Source organism: Antechinus flavipes, chromosome 2 (assembly GCF_016432865.1).
Source record: "Antechinus flavipes isolate AdamAnt ecotype Samford, QLD, Australia chromosome 2, AdamAnt_v2, whole genome shotgun sequence".
In the NCBI taxonomy this organism is placed as follows: domain Eukaryota; kingdom Metazoa; phylum Chordata; class Mammalia; order Dasyuromorphia; family Dasyuridae; genus Antechinus; species Antechinus flavipes.
Genome location: NC_067399.1, coordinates 514,640,499 through 514,662,845, shown reverse-complemented (window position 1 = coordinate 514,662,845; position 22,347 = coordinate 514,640,499). Strand labels below are relative to the sequence as shown.

The following is a 22,347-nucleotide window of genomic DNA, read 5'->3' as shown; positions in this document are numbered from 1 at the left end:
TTGATTATTCCATTGTGTTGGGACGCCACGGTTCTAGCCAGTGAATGAGGCGGAGGAGTGAGGGAGTGGAGGAGGAGGAGGAGGAGGGCGAGCAGGAGGAGGAGGAGGAGGGCGAGGAGGAGGAGGAGGAGGGCGAGGAGGAGGAGGAGGCAGGGAGCGAGTGCCCAGGGTGAATCAATGGAAACCCCCACACGAAGCCGGGAAAACACTTCAGCCGCAGCCAAATAGCATTGATTATTTTGTTTCCCTTCCCTCACCGCCGTGCGTTTATTTATTTGTTTGTTTGTTTATTTATTTATTTATTTATTTTCCCTTTTCTGCCCCCGACACCCCGGAGCGAGTCCTGGAGGGAGGGAGGAGGAGGAGGAGGGAAAAAAAAGAGGACTCAACATCGGAGAAGTCTCTTGCCAGAGCCGCCCCCTCCCTCTCCCCCTCCCCGCCTCGCGCTCTCAGCGGCCGCGATTCGACTGCCGTCTCTGCTTCCAGCTGAGGTGTAAGTGCATCGATTTCCGATGCTGCCGGGGTTTTTTTCCCTCTCGCTCTCGTGCTCGCTCGCTCGCGCTCCCGTTCGCTCTCTTCTTTCCTCCCCTGCTCCCTGGCAGCGCGAGACCGAAGGGAGAGAGGCGCGCGGAGACCGACAGACGGCCGGCCGGCCGGGAGCAGAGGGACTGGGAGGACGGGGAGCGATCGGGCGAACCCGCCCTCGTGGGGAGAGCGGGAGCCTTGGGGGCCGCTCCGGAGGGGGATGCGGGCGGCGGCGGGAAAGATGGAGCGAGAGAGAGAGGGACGGAGGGCTGGGAGAAGAGGCACAGCTGGAGAGAGGGAGGAGGTCATGAAAAGCAGAGACTGGCGGGGAGGTGGGGAGACAGGGCGCGGAGGAGACCCCCAGAGGAATGAATGCCAGCCTGCCCGGCAGTCCCTGAACGACGGCCTAGCCGGGGGCTGGGGGTGCGAGCTGTCAGGGGGAAAGAGGGACTGGGCATCTCCGACGTGGGCACCGAGCCGGCGGCGGGGGCAGTGCGGGGAGGAGGGGCGGCCGGGGCTGCCGCAGGAGAGTGGGCTCGGGCTGCCTTCGTTTCCGGATCTGAAGTTGGATATGTTTTTGGAAGGGTTCTGGAGGTGAGGGAGGCAGCAACACCGGTCAAGGTGAAGGAGGTCTGTCCAGTGCCTTCCCATTTCCTTCCATTTGTCCCTGCCCTCTCTGTGTGCTCCTATCTTTTTCTCCGTATTTGTCCTTGTTTCTCTGTGCCCCCTGCAACATTTTTCTTTTTCTCTGTGTCCCTGTTGGTCTGTGTATATGTACCTCCTAGGTTTCTCTGTTAACCGTGCAGCCTACCTCTCAACTCTTTATCCCTCAGTCTGTTTCGTTTGACCCCCAGTGTCTACATGATGTCCCGGCCAGGCTGTGTCCCTCTTTGGCCGGGTCTAATTATTCCTGTCCTCCTAGGTCTGTGTGCTTCTGTCCGTGAGAATGTGTAACCCTCTGGCCGCTTCATTCGGGCCCTTTTTTCCACTCCTATCACCGACAATTGGTCAACCATGGATGTGATAACTCGCTTTTGGAATGGAATTGGGGGACTGGGAAAAAAGGGGACAGGGAAGCAGTGTACAGCAGGTGCTCCCTGTTGCCGGTGTGCCCACCCTTAACAGTATTTGCCTGGATGTGTCTTAGCACCTGCACAGTCTTTACAGGGTGGGAATGGAGATAGCGCAAGAGGGTCTTCTACTTTATGGTTTTGTTGGTTTTCTTCTTTTGGTGGGTTGCTTTCCCTTTTCAGCCCCCTGTCTAGTGTTCTCATTTGTCATCATCTTGCCCTTTTTACCTCCCCCTAAACTTCTCACTTTTTCCTTCTCACTTTGGTTTACTCTTCTGCTCATTCTGTCACTTTTTATTCCTCTACTTTTGTTTCATCCCTTTTTCCTATTTACCCTCCCCTCTTGGTTATCCTTCTCTCATCCTTACCTTCCACCTTTGTTCCTTTCAACCTACCTTCTTTTCCCACCCATTATCCCTTGTTCCTCATTCCTTTCCTCTGCACCTTCCCAATATTTTTAACCCCAGTAGCAGAAAATGATTAGAGAACTATGATTTTGTAAAGGGAGGATGAGATGATAAAAAGAAGGGCAATAAATAGGCTTAGAAAAGTTGTAAGATTTTGAGGATTTTTAACTGCCTACATCTTGCCAGGGTCATCATTTCAGCTGTCCACTTTGTGATTGTGGGGGGACAGCCTATAGAAGTCTGAATCCCCCTCTTGTCACACCTCCTCTTTTCCTTCTTGTTCCAGATTCCTTCTCTGTGTCTGTGAGTCATGATACATTTCAGTGGCCTTTTCCTCACATTCCTGTTCATCTTCTCCCTGGATCGAAAGAACATTCTTTCATTGCTGCTGTTACCATATTTGGCTTGAGCACCAATTCTTTACTAGGCACAGTATTCATTAGTGAGGTGAAAGCTAGCCTGTGCAGAGGCCCAAGAGACTAGCAAGTTCAACTTAAGGGAAAGAAAACAGGCCACAGGGGTTTGGGAGTTTGCTTTGGTTTCAGTCCATCACTGTTTTCAAGGCCTGTCAGAAGCTGGAGAAGGCAAGAAAGAGAATTGAAAATAAAATGAACAAGGGAGGTTTCCTAAACTGACAGAAGGAAGTGAAAGGGGGACAAAGAAAGAAAAGATATGCAGAGTGTGAAAGAAGTGAGAGAATGAAAATGAAATGAGATAAGATATCCAGAGAGTTTTTTTTAAAAATGGATTAAAAACAAAGATACATACAAAGGCAAACAGGAAAAGAAGAATGAAATGTAGAGAAGAATGATATGTAGAGAAAGGGAGATGAGTAAAATGAACCAGAAAATGGTGATGATGATGATGATGATGATGATAACGGACATCTATTTGCAAATACTTCAAGGTTTACAAAATGTACATTATCTCATTTGATTCTTACTGCAATTCTTGAAAAGTAGGGACTAAAAATAATGTCTGTATTTTACAGATGAGGAACCTAAGAATAGGAGAGATTATCCATGGTCTCACGGCTATTGATTGTGGGAAGTAGGATTTGAACTGTTCTCTCTTGACTCTAGATGCTGCTTTCCATCCTCTATTCCATGTAGCCTCTCTATGCACCAGAGAACAATACAAAGAATAAGGATGCTTAGAAAAAGGAAGCATGATAGAAAGGATCAGAAGAATGTAGTTGGGGGAAGGGAAGTCAAGAGAATGATGGATTTGAGGTAACAAGTGCTTCTGGAGTACTGAGTGTGTACCGTGCACAAAGCATGATCCATGCAAAAAGACAGATGTAAGAGAGGCTTTTTGGGAAAATGATTTAGTAGGAGCCTGAGAGAAATTGAGAACAAAAAGAGAGCAAACAGTATAGGATAAGAGAAGGCAGTAAAGGCCCTCATCTTCCATCACAACAGCAGAAACCTTTGAACTTCATTCCAAATTCAGGAGAACATTGATAAAGAAAGTTGATGGGAAAGCAGGATCCCCAGTTACTTTAACTGTCAGAAACTCAAATCTTCTTAGTCCTCTAAGAACTAGAGACCTCAAGCCTCTGATGTCATAAATTGCTGGTGTTGCCTTGGTAACTTGACAGGGTTCCCCCCTCTGTGATGTCACAGACAGCTGGTGTTACCTTGAGAACCATACAGGAAATACTGCCTTGCTGGATAGCTGTATCTGAAGTCTGGGGACTGGATCTGAATGTGATCTGTAGGGCTTTTAAATCTGATATCTTTGGTGTCTGACTTCACTTTACTAAGGGCTGTTCTCTGAACTCAGAACATGCCCGTTTACTGAATTCCAATGCTGTGCTGAGGTTTGGAGAAAACAAGAAAAAGCAATGAGTAGTGAGGAATTGGTGATTAGAAGCCAATCAGGTATGGGCAAGCAGAGGAGGAAAGGGAAATGCTAAGGAAATTAGGAGAAGAATTAATCAAATTTGTAACTAAAGGGGTCACTGGAAATGCAGAAAAAAGGTTGCTCTTAAGAACTGAAAGGAGAGGTGGTTGGGTCAAGTTGGAGATCTGAGCTAACCCAGACAGATAGGAGGAAGGAATTCTGAAATGTCAGGAGACAGTGTAATTTGTAACAGAGGGAGAACAGACGGTGAATTGGAGTAAGTAATTTGTAAAGATAGAAACAAGAAAGAGAGGGTTTAGAAGGAGTTTCAGTTTTTCCCTTTCTCTTCACAAATCTCCCTAAGACCAAGATGTTGGAAGATAGAAGACAAGGAGAGGATTGGAGAAGTATAAAATCCTACACAAAAGAGAGCTAAAATGGAAGAGGAGCTGAGGGAAAAAAAGTGTATGTGGGAGGAATGATAGAAGAGGATCCGGGCCTTTTAGGCCCTTCTCTGGATCAAGCAGAGATGGGGGAGCCTCTGAAGAGATTTTGGGAGATTTGCCAAGAGTAAAGAATGGTAACAACTTAGAAGGAAGGAGAAGAGAGGTTAATTAGTTGAATTCCTGGTTGAGTGATACTAGTTTCCAAGGAAAGTCAATATATGGGAACTAGAAAGAACATCCTCAACAGATCTCTACAAATCACAAAATCATAGTCCACTAGACAGACGCCTCCACATACACAGTTGGTTACAAATAAAGGGTTCATAAATCATCTGTAGGTCCCACTTTAATCTCTCCACCCCCAATCAGGTGAATGATAGGAAAGTCAGCATTTCCAGAGAAGATCAAAAGGCAAAATGTGGCACAGATTACTTTGTCTTAAAGATATTTGTCTCCTATAAAGGACAAGTGTGGGAGACAGATGTGGATAAATGTCTAATTCTCCATTGTTGCTGGAGCCAAAGGTATCTAGGAATAGAACGGTGGGGGGAGGAGGGAAACAAAAAATGTACAAAACAACACATATCAGCAAGATCCACCAGATCCAGAGAACAGAAGAGAGGGATAGCAACCCAGTCTAGTTGTGATGAATGAGGAAGACAGCTGGGTTGGGTAGGAGTACGGAAAGATGGCATTTTAAAACCCTGGAGAGGGTTTTGGCTATTATTTGAGCCGCTAAGGCAAGCTGGGAGTATTATGGTCAGAGAGAAACAGCTGGATATCAAGAAAGTAAGCCATAGGGACAGTAGCTGAGGGATTGTGGAGGCTGTATATGCTGTCAGCCACCACTGTGGACTTGGGCAGCTCATATTTTGTAGCAGGCGACAGGCTGTCGACACGGCGGTCCTTTACCTCAGCGTTAGAAACTCATTTCATTGATTTTTCCATTTTTCTTCTCTGGCTCCTCATATTAAGCTGAGCCATCCCACCACCCACTTGCCCTGAGTCCCCTGCCTCCCCAGAGAAACCAGGAAATCTGCTATTTTACCTCTCTTCATTCTTGACCCTCATCTTTCCTGGCAAAAGGGGGATGGAGTTAAGATTTAGAAATGCTCTCCCCTTTCTCACATATTTTCTCTTATCTCTGCCCATTAGCTATGATGGGGCTCAATAGAGATATAAGGACAGATCAACTTCATCCCCCTAAAAATCACTAATAACTTATTTGTCTTCTCCATGAGTGAAAAAAAAGATTGAAGGAAAGGGACCTTTCCTATACACTGCCACATGTAGAATTATGTGAATAACAAAGCCTAGGTTTGTGTCTATGAACAAGCATGTGTAGGCTTTAAACAGCTATTGTTGTCCCACATGTATGTTGTGTATGTATAAGTAAGGTCTTTGGTCTGGGATGTGACAGAGCTATTTTCTATAAACATGATATGGAATATAAATATATACCTGTGTGTGGGTGAGAAAGACTTGGTTATGTGTAGCATGTTTATATACATGGTATACAATGTATGTGTGCTGTATTGCTTACATGGGCAATTTACTTTGTTTTAAAAAAAAAAAATCACAACTCCACTCTTGAACAGCTACCACTGGGGCAAAGACTAAGCTAAAATGTTATAAGTCAGACCCTCTTTTCCCCCCTCCCCCATTTGCCTTCAGAAGAGAGAAGAACAAAGATCAGGGCAGAAAGAGCTAGGTTGGGTATCTCAGAAGAATTGGGTTGACTCATTTTCACCTTCAAATTCCTCTCTTCTCATTCTGCCCATTTGGTTGTCCTCCATGTTGATTCTGATTTCCTAATCCCCTTTGCCTCTGGCTCTGGCCTGTCAGTCTCTGTCTGCCTCATGGATTGTATTTTTCTGTAGAACAGATTCTCACTGGATACACACACACACACACACACACACACACATATTTATATTGGGTCTCTCTCTAGCACTGTGGTCTTTGCTTGTATCTCCTTTTCTCTCTCTGGTGGTGTTTATCTCTTGTCTAGCTTTGATTCTGTCTGGATTGCCAGTCTCCAAAAGAATCTATATCATCTTCTAACCTCTATACTTTCTACCATACTCCTTCTATAACCTAACAGTTACTACAAAAACCAAAACCTGGGATTCAAGAAAGAGAGAGTAGGCTGGAGATTTGAAAAGGAGAAAGAAAGGAGAGAAACAGAGTATGGCAGACAAAGGATGAGAGAGGAATTCAGAATTGGAATAATCATATATTTGTATTGTGTTTTATTGTTTACAAAGCTCTTTCATGTACATTATGTAAAACAACAATCTTGTGAGATAAGGCTGAGGTGGAAGGGAGGAGAAACAAACTGAATGTGGCAGAGATCCGAGTGGTGGAACTGGGAAAGCATGTAATATAAGGATGGGGTAGGGCCAAAAGAAGTGGCCCAATTGTGATGGAAAAGAAAGGAGTAATAATCAGGAAGGAGAGGGATCAGATAGATTGGGGATATTGGTACCTTCTGGGAAGTAGAAGAAAGCCTGGAGAGTGAGGGAGGAGATAGGAAGGGGAAGGCTGGAGACTAGGGACCAGCTCCCTGGTCGGCTGTCTGTACCCCCTCCTCCCCGTGTCAATCCCAGGTTCAAGCCTTGCTGGGTTTGACCCTTGTGGGAGGAACTGAAGTGGCAAATTAATGACGATAATGAAGTCACTGCTCCTTGTTTGTCTTTGCTAGTTTCCCCTTGAGATTTGTCCTCTGGCCAGACTAGGCAAAAGAGGGAGGAGGGGAAGAGGGAGAGGAATGAAGGAAAAGAAAGGGGAAGGATGGACATAGATAAAGAAAAGGGGGGATGAGTACTGAGAGGAAGGGGTCAGGAGATGGAGAAGAGGAAGAAGTATCTGGAGGAAAAGAAGGGAAAGGCATCTGGGGAAAGAAAGAGGGGGTCATCATTGTGAAGCAGCGCAAAAAGGAAAAGGGGAGCAGAGAAATGAGGGAGAAGGAAAGAAGGAGCTGAGAAATGGCGAGCCAGAGGGAAAGAATGTGGCCCAGGGAGGAGTGGCTGGCAGAGCCAGGGGGGCGGGGCTCCATCTCCATCTCTAATGGCTGTGAAATGAGGTGAGCTCCATTAGAGGCCTCGGCTGCGAGAGTGTAACGAGATCACACTCATTAGGGCCGGGCCGATCCCAGTAATTACATCCACCCCAAACACACCCATACCAGGCTGCACACAGCCACACACGGTGTAAGCTCCATCCTGACAACACAAGGACAAGACAGAGAAACACAAGGGCACACACATTCCCAGATCCAGGAGCTCTCTGATCCATGGCACTAAAGATTACACGATACACCTGTAGCAAAGACCTACGTGCAGTTGGCGTGTGGTCCTGTGAGTAGGGAAGCTCCCACCCATGCGATCTCTCAAACTGGGTACGGGCACGGACAAAGCCACAGAAACTCAAAGCTGCAGACTTACTCAAACAGACAAATCACACAGAGGCTGCGAAACTTCATCCTGGGAAAGAATGTATCTGGATTGAATGCTTCTAGCAAATTCAAGCTAGAAGGAAAATACACCAGCAACATAATAGTGCCTCACTTAGACTCAGACACCAGGGAACTTAATAACAAACATCTTCTTAGGCACATGGTACCATCACATGTATACGAATCCAAAATGTACACAAATATTCTTGAAAATAACTAGGAGAAATGCATAGAGTACCTTTCTGACTTGTTATTTAAATCATACTGTATATATTCCGAACCATAGCAGTATGGAGATATGTACCTGATTTGTTCAAGGACACATTCCAACACCCTACTAGCTCAAGGATGTGCACAAGGGTACACACAGGGCCGGATAATTGAAAGTCTTGACGCCTGTGACATGTAGAAAAGTTTTCCAGTCTCAGCTCCATATACCTCCATATGAATTTATATGCATTCATATAGATACAAACCCACCCTAAGTTATCTTGACATATATGCATATAGAGAGAGAGAGAGTCAACAGGCAAGATGGATAAAATCGTACATGGCCAGCAGCACAGAAAATCACTTTTCACCTGAACATACATAATTTTCAAATATGGGGAAGAATACCAGCTTATGCCATGCCTAAGATATCTCTTATAAACACAGATATGCCAATATACATGGATACATCTCAGCAAACTGAGTTCCAATCCACAGCCTCCAATCTTGTTTCCCTTCTATCTCCAGCTTCCTGGTGTCCCCTTTTCCTAATTTTACTTCATTTTTAAGCTTCTACTTCTACCACTACCACCCAAGCCTTTTACAAAGTATAAAACACAAAGATTTTGGGGTAATTCCCTCCCAAACTTGCCATCTGAACTAATTTTTGCTAGGGCTGGGAGAGCTTTTTGAAATTAAATATTTACATATGCAGATCAGGAAGTGAACTCCTTCCACTACAGTTGTCTACTCCCTCTTTCCCTTTGGCTACTTATTCTTTCCCTCCCTGACCATACCAGTCTCACTCAGGCTTTTTATTTTTTCTTAATGGAAAAGAATCATGAATTGGCCCAGTTGTGACCGGGAATGGGAATTGAGGGAGAAAAAGTGATAAAAGGATAAGAGATAGGTGAGAGCTATGGAAAGTAAAGACAGATTTTGAGATAGATAAAGGGAGAGATAGCATCTCAGTTTTGAATCAGGTCTCAGAATCTCCTTAGAGTAGTAGAAATAGCATTGATTTTGAATCTGGAATATAAGTTCAAATCCTAACTCACTTCATACCAATACAAGTTTGGGCAAATCACATTACTTCCATGAACCTCAATTTCCTCCTCTGCAAAATGAGAGGGTAGAAGAGGATGACCTATAAGGTTCCTTCTGGTTCTAATTACATGAAGGTTTTCTCCCATCTGCTTAGTGCCTGCCTTTTTGAGATGACCTTCCACTTACTTTGAATTTATGTCCTATTAGAGCATAAACTGGAAAGGACCCCAGAAGTCATTAAATTCACACCTACCTCCCTATATTTTACAGATGAAAGAAACTGAGACTCAGAGATTTGTCTTTTGTCCAGGGCATATAGCTAATGATAGAATCAGGATCTCGGTCGAATCCAAATCTCCAAATTCAACTCTTCAGGTCACATTTGCTTCTTACCAAGCCAAGATTAAAAGGGCACTTTCTAGGTAAGGAAAACAAAGAGATTGATAGTGTTAGATACTCTAGGAATGAGAAACACTAGAATGCTATGAAAGGGATAACTAGCTGGCACAGTAAATGGAGTGCCAGGTCTGCAGTCAAGAAGACTCCTCTTCATGAGTTCAAATCTGGCCTCAGATACTAAGTGGATGGCCTTGGGCAAGTCACTTCATCTTGTTTGTCTCAGTTTCTTTATCTAAAAAACGAGCTGGAGAAGGGAATAGCAAACTATTCTGACATCTCCACCGAGAAAACCCCAAATGGGGTCACAAAGAGTTGTACACAATTGAACAATTCAGTGAAAGGGTGGACCAAAAGTAAAATCGAGAAGGCCTTAAAGAGGACCTTAGAGATAATCTCGTTTATCCCCTCATTTTACAGATGAAGAAACTGAGGCCAGAAGGAGATAGTGAAGCCACTTGCCTTAAAGGGCCTTGAAGGTGGTAAAGACCAGAGTTATAAATCACTGCCTCTCTTGATGCCATATCCAGTATCCTTTTTACAGTGTCAAATTCCTTCATTAGAGAAGAGAAAGAAGAGGATATCCTCCATCTTGAGCAGACCTAGATGCGTGAGACATCCCTGCCCAACACAAAGAATTTTCTTCCCATGTTTCCTAGCTTCTCTCTTATTTGGGTGTCCACTGCTTAATGGGAAGGAAAGTACATTTATGGACAAGATGGGTGCTCAGGGAGATGAAGGAAGAAGGTAAGAAAAAGTCAGGGATGGTAGAAAAGATGCCAGCTAAGAGTTTGAGGAAAGTTTGTGTGTAGGCAAGTGTTAAATGAGGCAGGATCTTCGGAAGGAGTTAATGAAGGTCATAGGCAGAGTCCTGGATTTGGGAAGGTCCTACCAGAAATGGAGAGCTGGGGGGATCTGCATCCCCTTCCATATGAAGTTCCTTTTGTGAGGAACTGAGGGGGCTGGGAGGATTGGGTTTGGAGGATTATTCCTAAAGGGAACCAGCTATTAGATACCTAATGGGAGTGGCAGGTGGGGCAATAGACGCTTCTGGTGTCTGGGGCAGGGAAGAGGATCCTGGCCTATTATTTGGTTGGTCTTTTCCTAGTTCCTTAATAAATGATAGCATCTCCTCTTCCCATTATGGCTGTTCTTCCTTTATTGTTTCTGGGTCTTCCTTTGCCTTTTGCCATTCTGCCTTTTCAGTGAGCTGACTGGTTCACATCATCTCTTTGTGTTGAATATGTAGTTCCAAATTGTCACCTATCTGTTTTTATATCTCCTAGCACCTGAATCTCTCTTATCCATAAAGTCTGTTTAGCTCATTGACCATCTGGATCCTAGTGTTGGTCTCAATGATTATAAAGAGTTTTTCTGATGCCCTGGATTTCTGTGTATTTTATGGTTTCAGTGGCTGTTTCTTTTTCTCCTTGGATTAGTGAGAATCTCTGACTGATTCTCATTGTGCTCTGTGTCCCTGTTTTCAGAGTAAGGCATCAGGAGTTGCAAATTATTTTCTATTTACTGGGGAAGGTACCATTTGCCTCCTGCTTCCCTGTCAGGAAAGACATTTGCTGCTTAGTGACTTGAGGGGTGGATGGAAAAGAGACCCTGGTAGGGAAATTATATATTTCTTGCCCATGTCTTTGAACTTCCATGCCTAGTTTCCATTCCTAAAGAATGACAAGGAACCCACAAATAGGAAGATATTGAAAAAGATATTTCCTAAAAGGATTCCTTCTTTCCCCATATCTTCCTTTCTCCCTAGTGGAAGAGACAGAGTTGAACAGGGGGCTTTGAGGAACTGGAGATTTATCTGACTAGATCAGCTATCCACTGCTCCCTGAATTTTCTCCATCCTTCCCTCTGCTCCAGGTCTCCCTCCTCCCATCCCCCTTTGTGGCAGCAGCCGTGTAATTTAAAGCTCTCTCTGTCGCCTCTAATGTGATCCTCTCGTTTTATTGACTCTCTCTGCCGTCTGTGGCGCCCCTTCACATCAATCTCTTCTCTAATCATACCACTGCCAGAGCCTTCTCAGCCTTCCTTGCCCCCCTCTCTCCCATTGGTGCTCCGAAGGCACTCACTCCTCTCTCTCACCCATTCCCTTCACCCGGAACACTGCCAGCCACCCAACCCCTGGCCTGACAATCCCACAACTCCAGCAGCCGGCGTTGAAGCCTTCAGAGTCACCTTGTCCTTGCATGGGCCACCCAGCATATTCCTGGAGTGGAGAAGAAGCCGTTAAGACCCAGGAATAGGGAGACAGAATGTGAGGGAAGAATTCCAGTAAGACACAGATGGTAGAGCTTGGACTCCTTCTTTTTAATTAAAAGAGGTGCAGCTCCTCCAAAAACAATCAGGAGATTGGGGTAGAGTGGCACAGAGATATAAAAGGGGCAAAGGAAGCCATGAAAAATGCTTGCTCTTCCTGAGCTTTGGTTGGAAGATGATTCAGATGAGGAGAGAACCCCAGGGAAGAAGAGAGGGGGAGGAGAGGGGGAACTAGGAAGGGGGGGGGGGGGAATGCACTGAGGCAGAGATGAATTTGCAATTGAAATTATTTCTGGAGAGGAGGAGGGATTGGAAGAGATTTGCAATTTTAAACAGCTTGCCTACCAACCCTTTGCCCCTTTGGCCTTCATCTCACCCAGACCCCAAGCCAAGAGCCTGGGACTCCCTTAGCCAGATGGGAGTTCACCACTCACTTCTCCATTCCAGAGAGTCTTCCCTTATTGCCAAGTACATCATTAGGGTTTGTAGGGTCGATATTTCCCAGCAGAGAGTGCTTGGGACTGATGTCTCTTCTTGGTAGGGCCTCGCTGTGCTAGTTGAAGCTGAATAGGCGCAGGGGAAGGTGGACTTATTGATGCCCGTAAATGTATTTGGACACTGTCCTTAAGGAGAGCCACAAAAGAAAGACTCTTCCTCAACTTGGTGGGCTCCTTTGCCCACTCTACTGGGCACCTTGTCCTCTGTCCATCCATGGTCTACTTTTTCCCTCCCTGAGCTTACTTCCTTTACTTACCTTACTTTTCCTGGGTGCTCATTTACATATTCATTAGCATGCTAAACCAGACCCTTTCCAAACCCTTTAATGTCTCTGATGTTATACCTGAATGTCTCTCCCTACCAAGAACAGGAAAGAAGTCCCCTCCAAAAAACTAGGGAGGGAGGTGGGTCCAACAAGGACTATACTTAGGATCTCCTCCACAATCTAAGAGTTCAAGTGGTAAAGGCTAAAAGTTGTCAGAAATAAAGAACCTTTATAGTTCTAGTTATCCCTGGCAAATAAACCTCATCATCTTTTTTCTTTCTGAAACATGTCTGACTTGAAGTTTCTCTGGCTTCATTGTGGATATTGAAGATTAAGAAGGTTTGAATCACCAATGATCTAGAGTTAGGAAAAGTTAAGAACTTTTGACATGTTTGAGAACATAAGGGGAAAACTTGGTATTTTGATAATGGGAAAAGAAATTTGCCTTGTTAGTGACCTTGTGACAGGATATAAAGAATACTAGAACCAAGAATTTGCCATTTGGTCCTAAGTGTCTCAATGGGCTTCTCTTTCCCTAATCTTGGGCTGTAAAGAGTATTGGAAATTTTAGATTGTCACTTTTACAAGAGATGTGCCAGAAAAAAACTCCCTTTTCTCTTCTAGCTAAAGCTTCAGCTCCAAGCTTTAGCTAGGAGAGAAAGGGGAGTTTAGAATTGAGTAAGTCTCTGCCATTAATTCTTAGGATTTGTAGTAGCTCTCTTAAGCTCTGGGAAGATGGCAGTGTTTGGGTAATGATGGAAACCAGCTTCTGTTCCATCTTTGGCAAGTAGACCACAGGTTGCCAGACCCAGGTATGTTGTAGGAGATCTAGCCAGGAGAAATGAGCTCTGATAATGTGAAATATCCTAAGGCTTGTTCTCAGAAATAAGACCTAAATACATCCAGATAGGTGTCTTCCCCCATCCCTCTTACCCTCCTCCTGTTCTCTCATTTTTTCTATCCACATCCGGTCCCTCATCAAAACTTCTCTGCATTCCCCTTTCAGGGTGCTGGCTGTCACGCTGAGATGACCTCCCAGTGCTCCTCCGTCTGCCATGGCCACCCTTAACTCGCTCTCCGCTGCAAGTAACACCTCCACCCCTGGTCATAATGCCCCGTCCCCGCCTCAGGACCTTCCCTCTGGCATGTCCTCCCCACCTGCCACCAAAGATCCCCCCACTGCTGCCACCACTGACAGAATGAGGCCCTCAGAGCCCGGGGGACACCAGCTTGAGCCAGGCTGTGGCCTCGTCCCACCAAAGGAGACCAGGGAGAATCTACTAGAACCAGGCTGTGGCCTCATCCCACCAAAGGAGCTTGGAGCTGAGGAGGAGGAGGACAAGGAGGAGGAGGAAGCACAGGAAGAAGCAGCAGGGCCTCCTCCCCGGGATCTGACTGATCACTTGCTCTTCACCGAAGATGGGGCCGCCTATCTCCTGGCTGAAGTGCCCCTCTCTGGCCACAATGAGCTCCTCTTACCAAAGGGCTTCCCCTGGGGTGAGTCAGGGACTGAGGAAGAGTCCGGCCTGCCCCTCCGCATCTGCCCGTCCTCCACTCACCTCACTCTCCTCCACGTCCAACACGGTTTTGACCGAATTCAAGGCTTTAGCTCTTCTGACCAAATTCTGCCCCATAATACCTCAGCGCCCCCTCCGGCCGCCTGCGAGGGAGGGGATGGAGCCTTCCGGAGCTACTGGCCGGCCCCACTCCCACCCAGAGATCCCAAAGATGGCCCCATAGGGAGTGGGAACGGAGACCACAGGGAGCTCTTCTGGCTCTGCTTGCTGTGCCGCCTGGGGTTCAGTGGGCCCAAGGCTTTTGTGGCTCATGCTCAGTCTCATGGAGTAAAGTTGGCCCCGGTTCAGCACCAGAGCCTGCCAGGCTGCCCAGCTATAATACAAGAGGGGAAGGAAGGGTCCACAGTGCTTGTCAGTTTTCTGGAACCAAAAATCTCTCCTGGTCCCCTGCCCACCGCACCTCTCAGCAATGGATCAGTGGGTGGAATGGTGAATGTAACCCAGGATGGGGACAGTCCTCCCGAGGCAGGAAACCAGGGCCCTCCACTGCCCCTTGAGGAAGACATGGTCCCTAGCCCACCTTCCCCACCTGCCACCCCAACTGCCTGGGACCCCAACCCAACCCAAGCCAAAGAATCGCCAGTGGTAGCAGGCGAGGCAGGGCCAGATTGGTTCCCTGAGGGGCAAGAGGAGGATGGGGCACTTTGCCCCCCACTCAACCAAAGTTCACCCTCCCCCAAAGATGGGGGAGCTCTCCCGGCTCGGGCTGACTCACCTGAAGATCCCAATGATCCACCCCGTCCCTATCGATTGGCTGATGATTATGCGCCAGCCCCACCAGCCTTCCAGGGCCTCAGTCTCTCCAGCCACATGTCCCTGCTGCACTCTCGGAACTCCTGCAAGACACTCAAGTGTCCCAAGTGCAACTGGCACTACAAGTACCAGCAGACCCTGGATGTCCACATGAGGGAGAAGCACCCCGAGAACAACAGTCATTGCAGCTACTGCAGTGCAGGAGGGGCCCACCCCCGCCTGGCGAGGGGGGAGAGCTATAACTGCGGCTATAAGCCCTACCGATGCGAGGTCTGCAACTACTCCACCACCACCAAGGGGAACCTCAGCATCCACATGCAGTCCGATAAGCACTTGGCCAACCTCCAAGGTTTTCAGGCTGGCCCAGGGGGTCAAGGGAGTCCCACGGAGGCAGCACTTCCGGCCCCAGCTGTAGACAAGGAGCCCAAGGCCAAGTCCTCCTGGCAGTGCAAGGTCTGCAGCTATGAAACCAACATCTCTCGGAATCTTCGGATCCACATGACCTCGGAGAAGCACATGCAGAATGTTCTGCTGCTACACCAGGGGCTGCCTCTGGGGCTGCCTCCTGGGCTGGTAGGACCAGGCCCTCCCCCACCACCGGGAGCGGCCCCTGCCAACCCCCCTGAGCTGTTCCAGTACTATGGGCCACAGGGACTGGGCCAGCCCCCAGCCCCTTTGCCTGGCCCAGGGCTGAGGCCAGACAAGCCCTTGGAGGCCCAGCTTCTCCTCAATGGCTTTCATCACCTGGGGCCACCTGCCCGGAAATTCCCCGCTCCTGGTAAGATTCCTCTATTGGTTCCCCATTTTTTCCTTTCCCCTGTCTCCATCTCTCCTTTCCTACTCTCTAGCCACTTCCGTCCTTTCCCCCTAGGAACCTCCCCTCCCCCAGTGTCATTATTCCCTTTTCTGATGTCACCTTCAGACTCACATTCAGTTAATTTCTAGCCTCAGCACAAGCCCTTTGCTTCCTCTGACCCACCTGCCTCTCCCTATTCTCTAGCTCCTGGCAGCCTTTCCCCGGAACCTCGCCTTCCCCCCAGTCAGCTTTTGGGACCCACTATGGATGGCCTGCCCACCTCACCCCCCCCAGATGAAGACCCATCGCTGAAAGTCTTCCGATGCCTGGTGTGCCAGGCTTTCAGCACAGACAGCCTGGAGCTGCTACTGTACCACTGCACCCTGGGTCGAAGCCTCCCTGAAGCTGAGTGGAAGGAGGTAGCTGGAGATACCCATCGCTGCAAACTCTGCTGCTATGGGACTCAGCTCAAGGCCAACTTCCAGCTCCATCTTAAGACCGATAAGCATGCCCAGAAATACCAGCTGGTGGCCCACCTGAGGGAGGGCAGCGGGGGTACTCCTGCACCAGTACCCCCTCTGGGGGAGAGCGCTCCCTATGGGCCAATCTCTCCCTTACACCTGCGCTGTAACCTTTGTGACTTTGAGTCTAACAGCAAGGAGAAAATGCAGCTCCATGCCCGGGGTGCCACACATGAGGAAAACAGCCAAGTCTACAAGGTTAGCTGGGGGGGGAGGGGGAAGGAAAGGGAGAGGAAAATATAACAATGGCAATCCTAGGGCAATGGAGTAAGGGAAGAGGGAGGATGAAGCCAAGGGGATAGAGATGTGAGGAAAAAGGTTAGGATGGGGGGAAAATATCAGACAGGCAGACAGGATAACAGAAAAAAAGAAAAAGAAAAGCCGGGAATACAAGAAGGTAAACAAACAGTCAAGGGAGGATCTGTGGCGAGAAAGTAGAAAGCAGTGGAATCAAGGAAGGATGGAGCTTGTAGGTAGGAGGGAGAAGGGAAGGATAAAGGCGAAAAGGAGGGCAGAGTCCAGGGAAAGGGAGAGTTTTCACTGGAGAGCTCTTGAAGAGAATGGGCGGGACTGGAAAGGGAGCTAAAGAGGAATCTTCCTTGGAGGGTGTGCAAGGAAGGACATTTGTGGCTTATCTCCTGGGCCTAAAGTGTCTCCTCCTCTCCTCCCAGTTCCTGCTGGAGATGGAAGGGTCAGAGGCAGGGGTGGAATTGGGACTTTACCGATGTCTTCTGTGTGCATGGGAAACACCTTCCCGACTGGCTCTGTTGCAACACCTTCGGGCACCGACTCACCGAGATGCCCAGGCCCAACGCCGACTTCAGCTGCTGCAGAGCGGACGTGTAGCTGAGGAAGGAATCTCCGCTCTTCAGAGCATCCTGTGCTTCAGCCATAGCCAGCCCAGAACTCCTGGTGAGGATGAATGGGTCTGGGGAACAGGGGTTGTGAGTGGAGGAAGAGAAAGGCTGGGGTGCTGGCTATTTCAGATAGGGGCCTAGTACTCTTCTGGAGGTGACAGAGAAGCATGCTTGGCAAGGTGAGGGTAGTGGGTGTGTGATGGGGTAAGGGGGATTGAGGCGTGAACGACAAGCGAGAAGAGGAGTCAAAGGCAAAGGAGGCAGAAGAGGCTCAGAGAAAAGGGAGCTATGGCGCAGGGAGTGCTACAGTGTGACAAAGCAGGCACAGGAGGGAGGACATAAGGGGAGAAGGGCTGTGCGGTTGGTAAATCAAGGGCCAAGAGTTTAGTAATTGTGGGAGAAACACTTTCTAACTTTGTGATAAGCCAGTTTCCTGGCAATGCTGGGGGAGGTGTTGGGGGTGGAGGGAGTGGGCTAGAGCTAATAGGGAGGGAGGAGATGGGGATGGGAAAAGTTTAATGGTTTATTTTGGGGGTAATAGGAACCCAATACTGGTAGAGGAAGAGGCTTACATTACAAACTTTCCCTCTGCCCTTTGGCCAAGCTCAGGACCTTGAATGACATCCTACTATGTTCTCAGCCTCATCTAGGATGGGCTATTAGTTGAAGATGGGGGCCACAGATGCCACAGGCTTAATGAAGGGAAGATGGGATCAGGTGGGCCGTGGGTGCTGGGCTCTCCAGAGACAAAGATGGGCAAGGGCACTGGCAGCAGGAACCAGGGAACAGGCTGCATTGACTGGTGCTAATTGAATTGCCAATAAGCTGGCTGGAGTTAAGTGCCGGAGGGGCTCGGATCAATAGCTAACGATCTTGGCGCAGGGCTGAATGGAGTTAAGGAACTTTAACACTTTAATTAGGCCGCCAACGAAAATAAATTCCTACACATCTGTCAATTCTTCCTGTCTCGGTAATCTCCTCTCCAGGCCCAGCAGCCCCTTGCTTTGTGTTTTCTCTCTGCTACTTCCTGAAATCACCCCCTCTCAAAACCTCAGCCTTTCCCAATCCACTGTTCTCCCCACCACATCACTACAGAGGGAGGTACCAGCAGAATGGGGAAGAGTCAGGAGGCTTAAACTGCAGGCCTGGCTCTGATCCTAAGGAGCTATGTGGCCTTGGGGAATCACAGCAACTCCCACTGAGATAGTCTGGAAGGGTGTGCAGAGCGCCTGTGAGGGAGGGAGTGCAGGCTCTTCTACATGAGGAAACTGGGGAACTGGCAAGGAAGGACACTTGCCTGTAATCACACCATTAGTAAATGTCAGAGGCAAATGTTGAACCCAAACGTCCTTCCTTATCCCCTCTTTCTACTCTACTAAAGTCACTTTTCTTATCTTTAGTTTTCTTATCCATAAAAGGAGGGGGTTGGAATAAATGATTTTCTTATACTAAAGTTCTATGATTCTCCTTCATCTCAGTACTTTTCTTCCCAATGTTTCTCACACTCTTTGTACTAAAAAAAATTTCATATAATTCTTCCTCTGTCCTAACACTTTCATATCATCTGCCCACCAGTTTGTTATAAGCTTGTCCAGTTTATTCTTCCTTTCCCTTTCCTTTCTTCACTTCACCTTGCCATCCCTTAAGGTGCTTTTCCTTCTTCCCCTATACAGCAAAAGCTCCTATTACTGCCCACATGGAACCATCTATTGCAGAAAAAAACACTCAGAACAAGGTTCCATCACTAGGTGAGTTGCTCATACCATTGCTCCCCCAAGCCTCCCCTCCCCCCACCGGCCTCACAACCAGGATAATCCCACAGTTGTTCCAAGAACAGATGATACCTCTGGAGTAGGCTCCTGGACTGTGAAGCGAAAGAATGCTTTCAAAGGAACAGCCAGGAAGTTACCTGAGGAGGAAAATGGGTTTGGGGTGAACAAAAAAGGGTATATGAGGTTACCTTCAGTCTTGCTGAGATTTTGACATTTCTCCTCTTTGGACCTTGACTCCATACTTGGCCTGAACTAAAGAGAAGGGATCTCTGTGACCCCTAAATCTAGTTTTATTTGGTTATCTCTAGTCTACATAAACAAATACAAAGGTATGTCTACTGGAAACATCCCAGCAGCCTCCATGAGTCATTTCTAGGGAAGGAGAGGCAGTGCCGAGGCCCTGTTATGTGCTCTGGGGGAAGGGGGGGTCGTGTGAGTTGGGGAGCATATAAGGGTGTTTCTCTTTGAAAAATTGAATGAGATAATATTTCTAAAATGCTTAGCATAGTGCCGGCACATAGTTCTATATAAAGGCTTATTATTTCCCCCTTACTCTATGCTTATACACTAATCCTGTAGGTGGTAAAGGAAAAAAAGATAAATAATCTGGGTTTCCCAAACTCATTTTGAACCTCTTTTCTTTCAATCCTCAGCTTCTGAAGAGGCAGAAAATAGGACTGGCCCTTCGGGGGACAATATCAACCAGACTGTGGTCAGAATTGGGATGACTGGGAAGGGTCTGAGGGAAGGAGGGGAAGGGGGCTTTATTAGAGAATTGTATTCGAAAAGCAAAAAGAGGAATTCAAATCTGTACAGAGTTTTACAGAAAAAGAATTATAGACCAAGAACAGACTCATACTCTTTAAATCAGTGGTTTTATTTCCCTTAATATGTTCACATACAATAATACTAGCTAACATTTACATAAGATTTTAGTTTACAAAATCCTCTCACATACAATGTAAGATCAACTGCTTTTATTTAGCCGCAGTCAGAGAAAAATCTAGTTTTACTGGCCTTAGATGTGAAAGAGTAAAGCAAGATGAAAAGGAAAAAGTGAGGATAGTTTGAAAGAGAAAATTTATGAGAAGCTGACCTGGGATTAAGGAAGAGGTGGGGGAGAGAGAATGGGAGAAAAAGGTAGGTGAGGGGATGATGAGCGGAGTGGAAGAAAAGCTGCCTGAAGCAGAGAGACAGGAATTCCCCGCCTCGTGGGATAGCTGTCTTGGGGCCTTTCAGGCTATAGTTTCTTTCCAGGTATAGTCCTGGCAGCATTTCCTTCAGCAGCTTCTCCACTTCCTGGGGAGGGAGAGGCAAGAAGAGCCTCGCCCCAGCTTAGGTCATTCACTAGGATAGAAAAATATTGAGTGTCCAAAAGGCCTGGCTTGGGAAGAAAATAGGAAACGATTTTTAGCCCAAGAGCAGAAGCATCAAGGGGCTTTAATAAGGCTTCTCTTGATTCCAAAATAAAAGAGGGAACATGAAGCACAAAGTTGCCATTTCTCCAATCTGAATCTAGATAAATCCACATTTCAAACAGCCCTCCAGCTCCCCAGAATAGACAGGCCTCCTAGTGCTGTGACTGCAACAGCCCTGGCTGAAGGGTGGCAACGGCAAGCAACGTTGTAGTCACTTTCACTGTGTCCAGTGAGTCCAATCACTGGCCTTCTTCATCTGCGCTGGGGGTGGGGGCAGTGGAATGAGGGATTGGCTCAAGGACTCTCCACCCACTTGTGCCTTCCCCTCGAGGCATCTACCAACCATTTCCCGTAGCCAGAAAGTAAATAACCCAAGTGAGGAGTTCTGAGCTGTAAGGCCTGATCCAGAGAAGGGAGATCCAGTGCCCAGGCCCTTTGCTCACAGCAAAGGGAAGAGTCTCTCACTGCTCCATCACACAAACAGTACTTCCAGAGCTCGCATCCTCTTCCACCACCACCAGCTCCATCTCCACTCCCATTTCCCCGCCCCTTTAGAGGGGGAGGAGTGGATGGAAGGGGGGACCTGAGCCAGAGGGAGGAGGCCAGGCCAGAATTTTCCTGGGCCACTGGCCACTGGGGGAGCTGTGGTGTTTGTTTACCAAAAAAAAAAAAAAAAAAAAAAAAAAAAAAAAAAGGAAGAAGGAAAAGAAAGAGTGGGAGCTGAGCCGACACGGAGGGAGGATGAGTGGGCTCCGAAACAGGCAGGTATGGCCTCCTTTCTAGAACTGCTCTGGCCGAAGGGAGAGCTGAAAGGACAATAGGAAGAGCAGGCCATGCTTTAGGGTTGGGAAAGTGCCCATAGGGCCTAAAAGGAGAGAGGCCAGAGCCAGGAAGGGAAAGGGAGAAGGTGGAGGCGTGGGCTGGGGATAGGGGGGAGAGATTTAAATTAAGTGGGGAAGGGAGGGGTGGAGCTGTCAGGCCAGGGGGAAGGGAACATTGCTGGGGGACAGAGGGAGATGTAAAGAGGAAGACAAATCTATAGGAGAGGAAATAAGGAAGGAATGAGAGCAACAGGAGAATATGGAGTAACAGGAAGAGAGGGCAAACAAAGAGGAAAGGAGAGTCTACAGCTTAAAGCAGGCCTCAGTCCCTGCCCCCAGGGAAGGAGCAGGAGGGTGCCAGCTCCCTGAACCCCTGGAGAGGTGTCACCTGAAGGTTTCTGGTGACGTCTTCCTATAAGGTTTTCTCACAAGCTCTTGCAGCTCTCTCGGTGAACTACCAAGGTCCGAGAGCAGCCTGAAGCCCTGCTGTCCTAGGTTTATCAGCTCAGGCATTCTCAGGGCCCTAGAACTCTTGCCTCAGGGTCACCTTTTCTGAGCCCAGAGCTCCTCTTGTGTGTTCCCTCCTTCCTAAGCCCCTCCCACTCACCTACGCATCCCTCCAGGTGTACTGCTGTCCGTACTGCAGCTTCATCAGCCCTGCCAGTGAGCAGGTACAGGCCCATACCATAGCCCAGCATGCCGTGCAGCCCAAGTACCGGTGCCCACTGTGCCAGGAACAGCTGGTGGGACGGTCTGGTCTTCATTTTCACCTTAGCCACCTGCACAATGTGGTGCCTGAATGTGTTGAAAAACTACTTCTGGTGGTGAGTGCCAGGCAAGAACCCCTGGGAATCCAAACCCGTGATCAGCACTGACATGCAGAAAGGGTGCGGGGGAGGGGGAGGGGGAGAGGGAGAGGGGGGGAGTGGAGAGGAAATAGCATGTCTCACCTTTCCCTCTGTAGTAAGGAGTTGGTCCCAAGGCTCAGCTTTCCCTTTTCCTGGCCTGGGGGCCACACTTCTCCCTTCTCCTGCTTCTGTTCTTCACTCTACCATTGAAATTAAAAATCCACATCTATCCCCGCTGACCATAGATTTTGAGGCTAGTGGAACCTGGGGAATGGATGAAGGGCCCTGGCCAGCACAGGAACTGGACAGGCACTGGAGGGGAGGCTAGGACTCTGGGAGTGGCAGGCACCAGTAAGGCAGGAGACTGGAGCAGAAGCGTTGGAACCATCTGGACTTTTTCCTTTTTTAGGCCACAACTGTGGGAATGACCTTTTTGACCAAAGTGCTGCCTGGGACCAGTCTCAGTCCCATAGGGGATAGCCCTGAACCCCCAGCTCCTGGAACCGAACCAGTATCCAGTAGAGACTCTACAGTGGGTAAGGGAAGA

General features: G+C 47.9%; 1 protein-coding gene and 2 long non-coding RNA genes across 7 annotated transcripts in view; 1 reads left to right on the top strand and 2 right to left on the bottom strand.

The window, feature by feature from the left end:
* Nucleotides 1–125: 125 nt before the first annotated feature.
* Nucleotides 126–22,347, top strand: part of ZFHX2 (zinc finger homeobox 2) — a 28,258-nt gene continuing 6,036 nt past the window's right edge. The window contains exons 1-8 of one of the 3 annotated variants that reach the window (XM_051980494.1): nucleotides 126–261; nucleotides 13,444–15,545; nucleotides 15,768–16,282; nucleotides 16,756–16,996; nucleotides 18,615–18,689; nucleotides 19,367–19,425; nucleotides 21,576–21,776; nucleotides 22,210–22,336. In XM_051980494.1, the coding sequence (XP_051836454.1) occupies nucleotides 13,493–15,545; nucleotides 15,768–16,282; nucleotides 16,756–16,996; nucleotides 18,615–18,689; nucleotides 19,367–19,425; nucleotides 21,576–21,776; nucleotides 22,210–22,336 (3,271 nt within the window). In that variant the 5' untranslated portion in view covers nucleotides 126–261; nucleotides 13,444–13,492. The other 2 variants (XM_051980492.1, XM_051980493.1) reach the window with 2 other exon arrangements.
* LOC127551064 (uncharacterized) lies at nucleotides 2,139–14,069 on the bottom strand. Of its 2 annotated transcripts, none has more exons than XR_007951004.1 (3): nucleotides 13,997–14,069; nucleotides 9,261–9,425; nucleotides 2,139–2,360 (listed from the first exon to the last, which is right to left on the bottom strand). It is a non-coding gene; the product is annotated as an uncharacterized LOC127551064 (long non-coding RNA). The 2 variants fall into 2 exon arrangements; XR_007951003.1 differs by lacking the exon at nucleotides 13,997–14,069 and adding an exon at nucleotides 13,371–13,495 and having other exon boundaries at nucleotides 2,142–2,360.
* On the bottom strand, nucleotides 19,570–22,220 carry LOC127551065 (uncharacterized). 2 transcript variants are annotated; one of them, XR_007951005.1, is made up of 3 exons: nucleotides 21,903–22,220; nucleotides 21,560–21,731; nucleotides 19,570–20,937 (listed from the first exon to the last, which is right to left on the bottom strand). It is a non-coding gene; the product is annotated as an uncharacterized LOC127551065 (long non-coding RNA). The 2 variants fall into 2 exon arrangements; XR_007951006.1 differs by lacking the exon at nucleotides 21,560–21,731.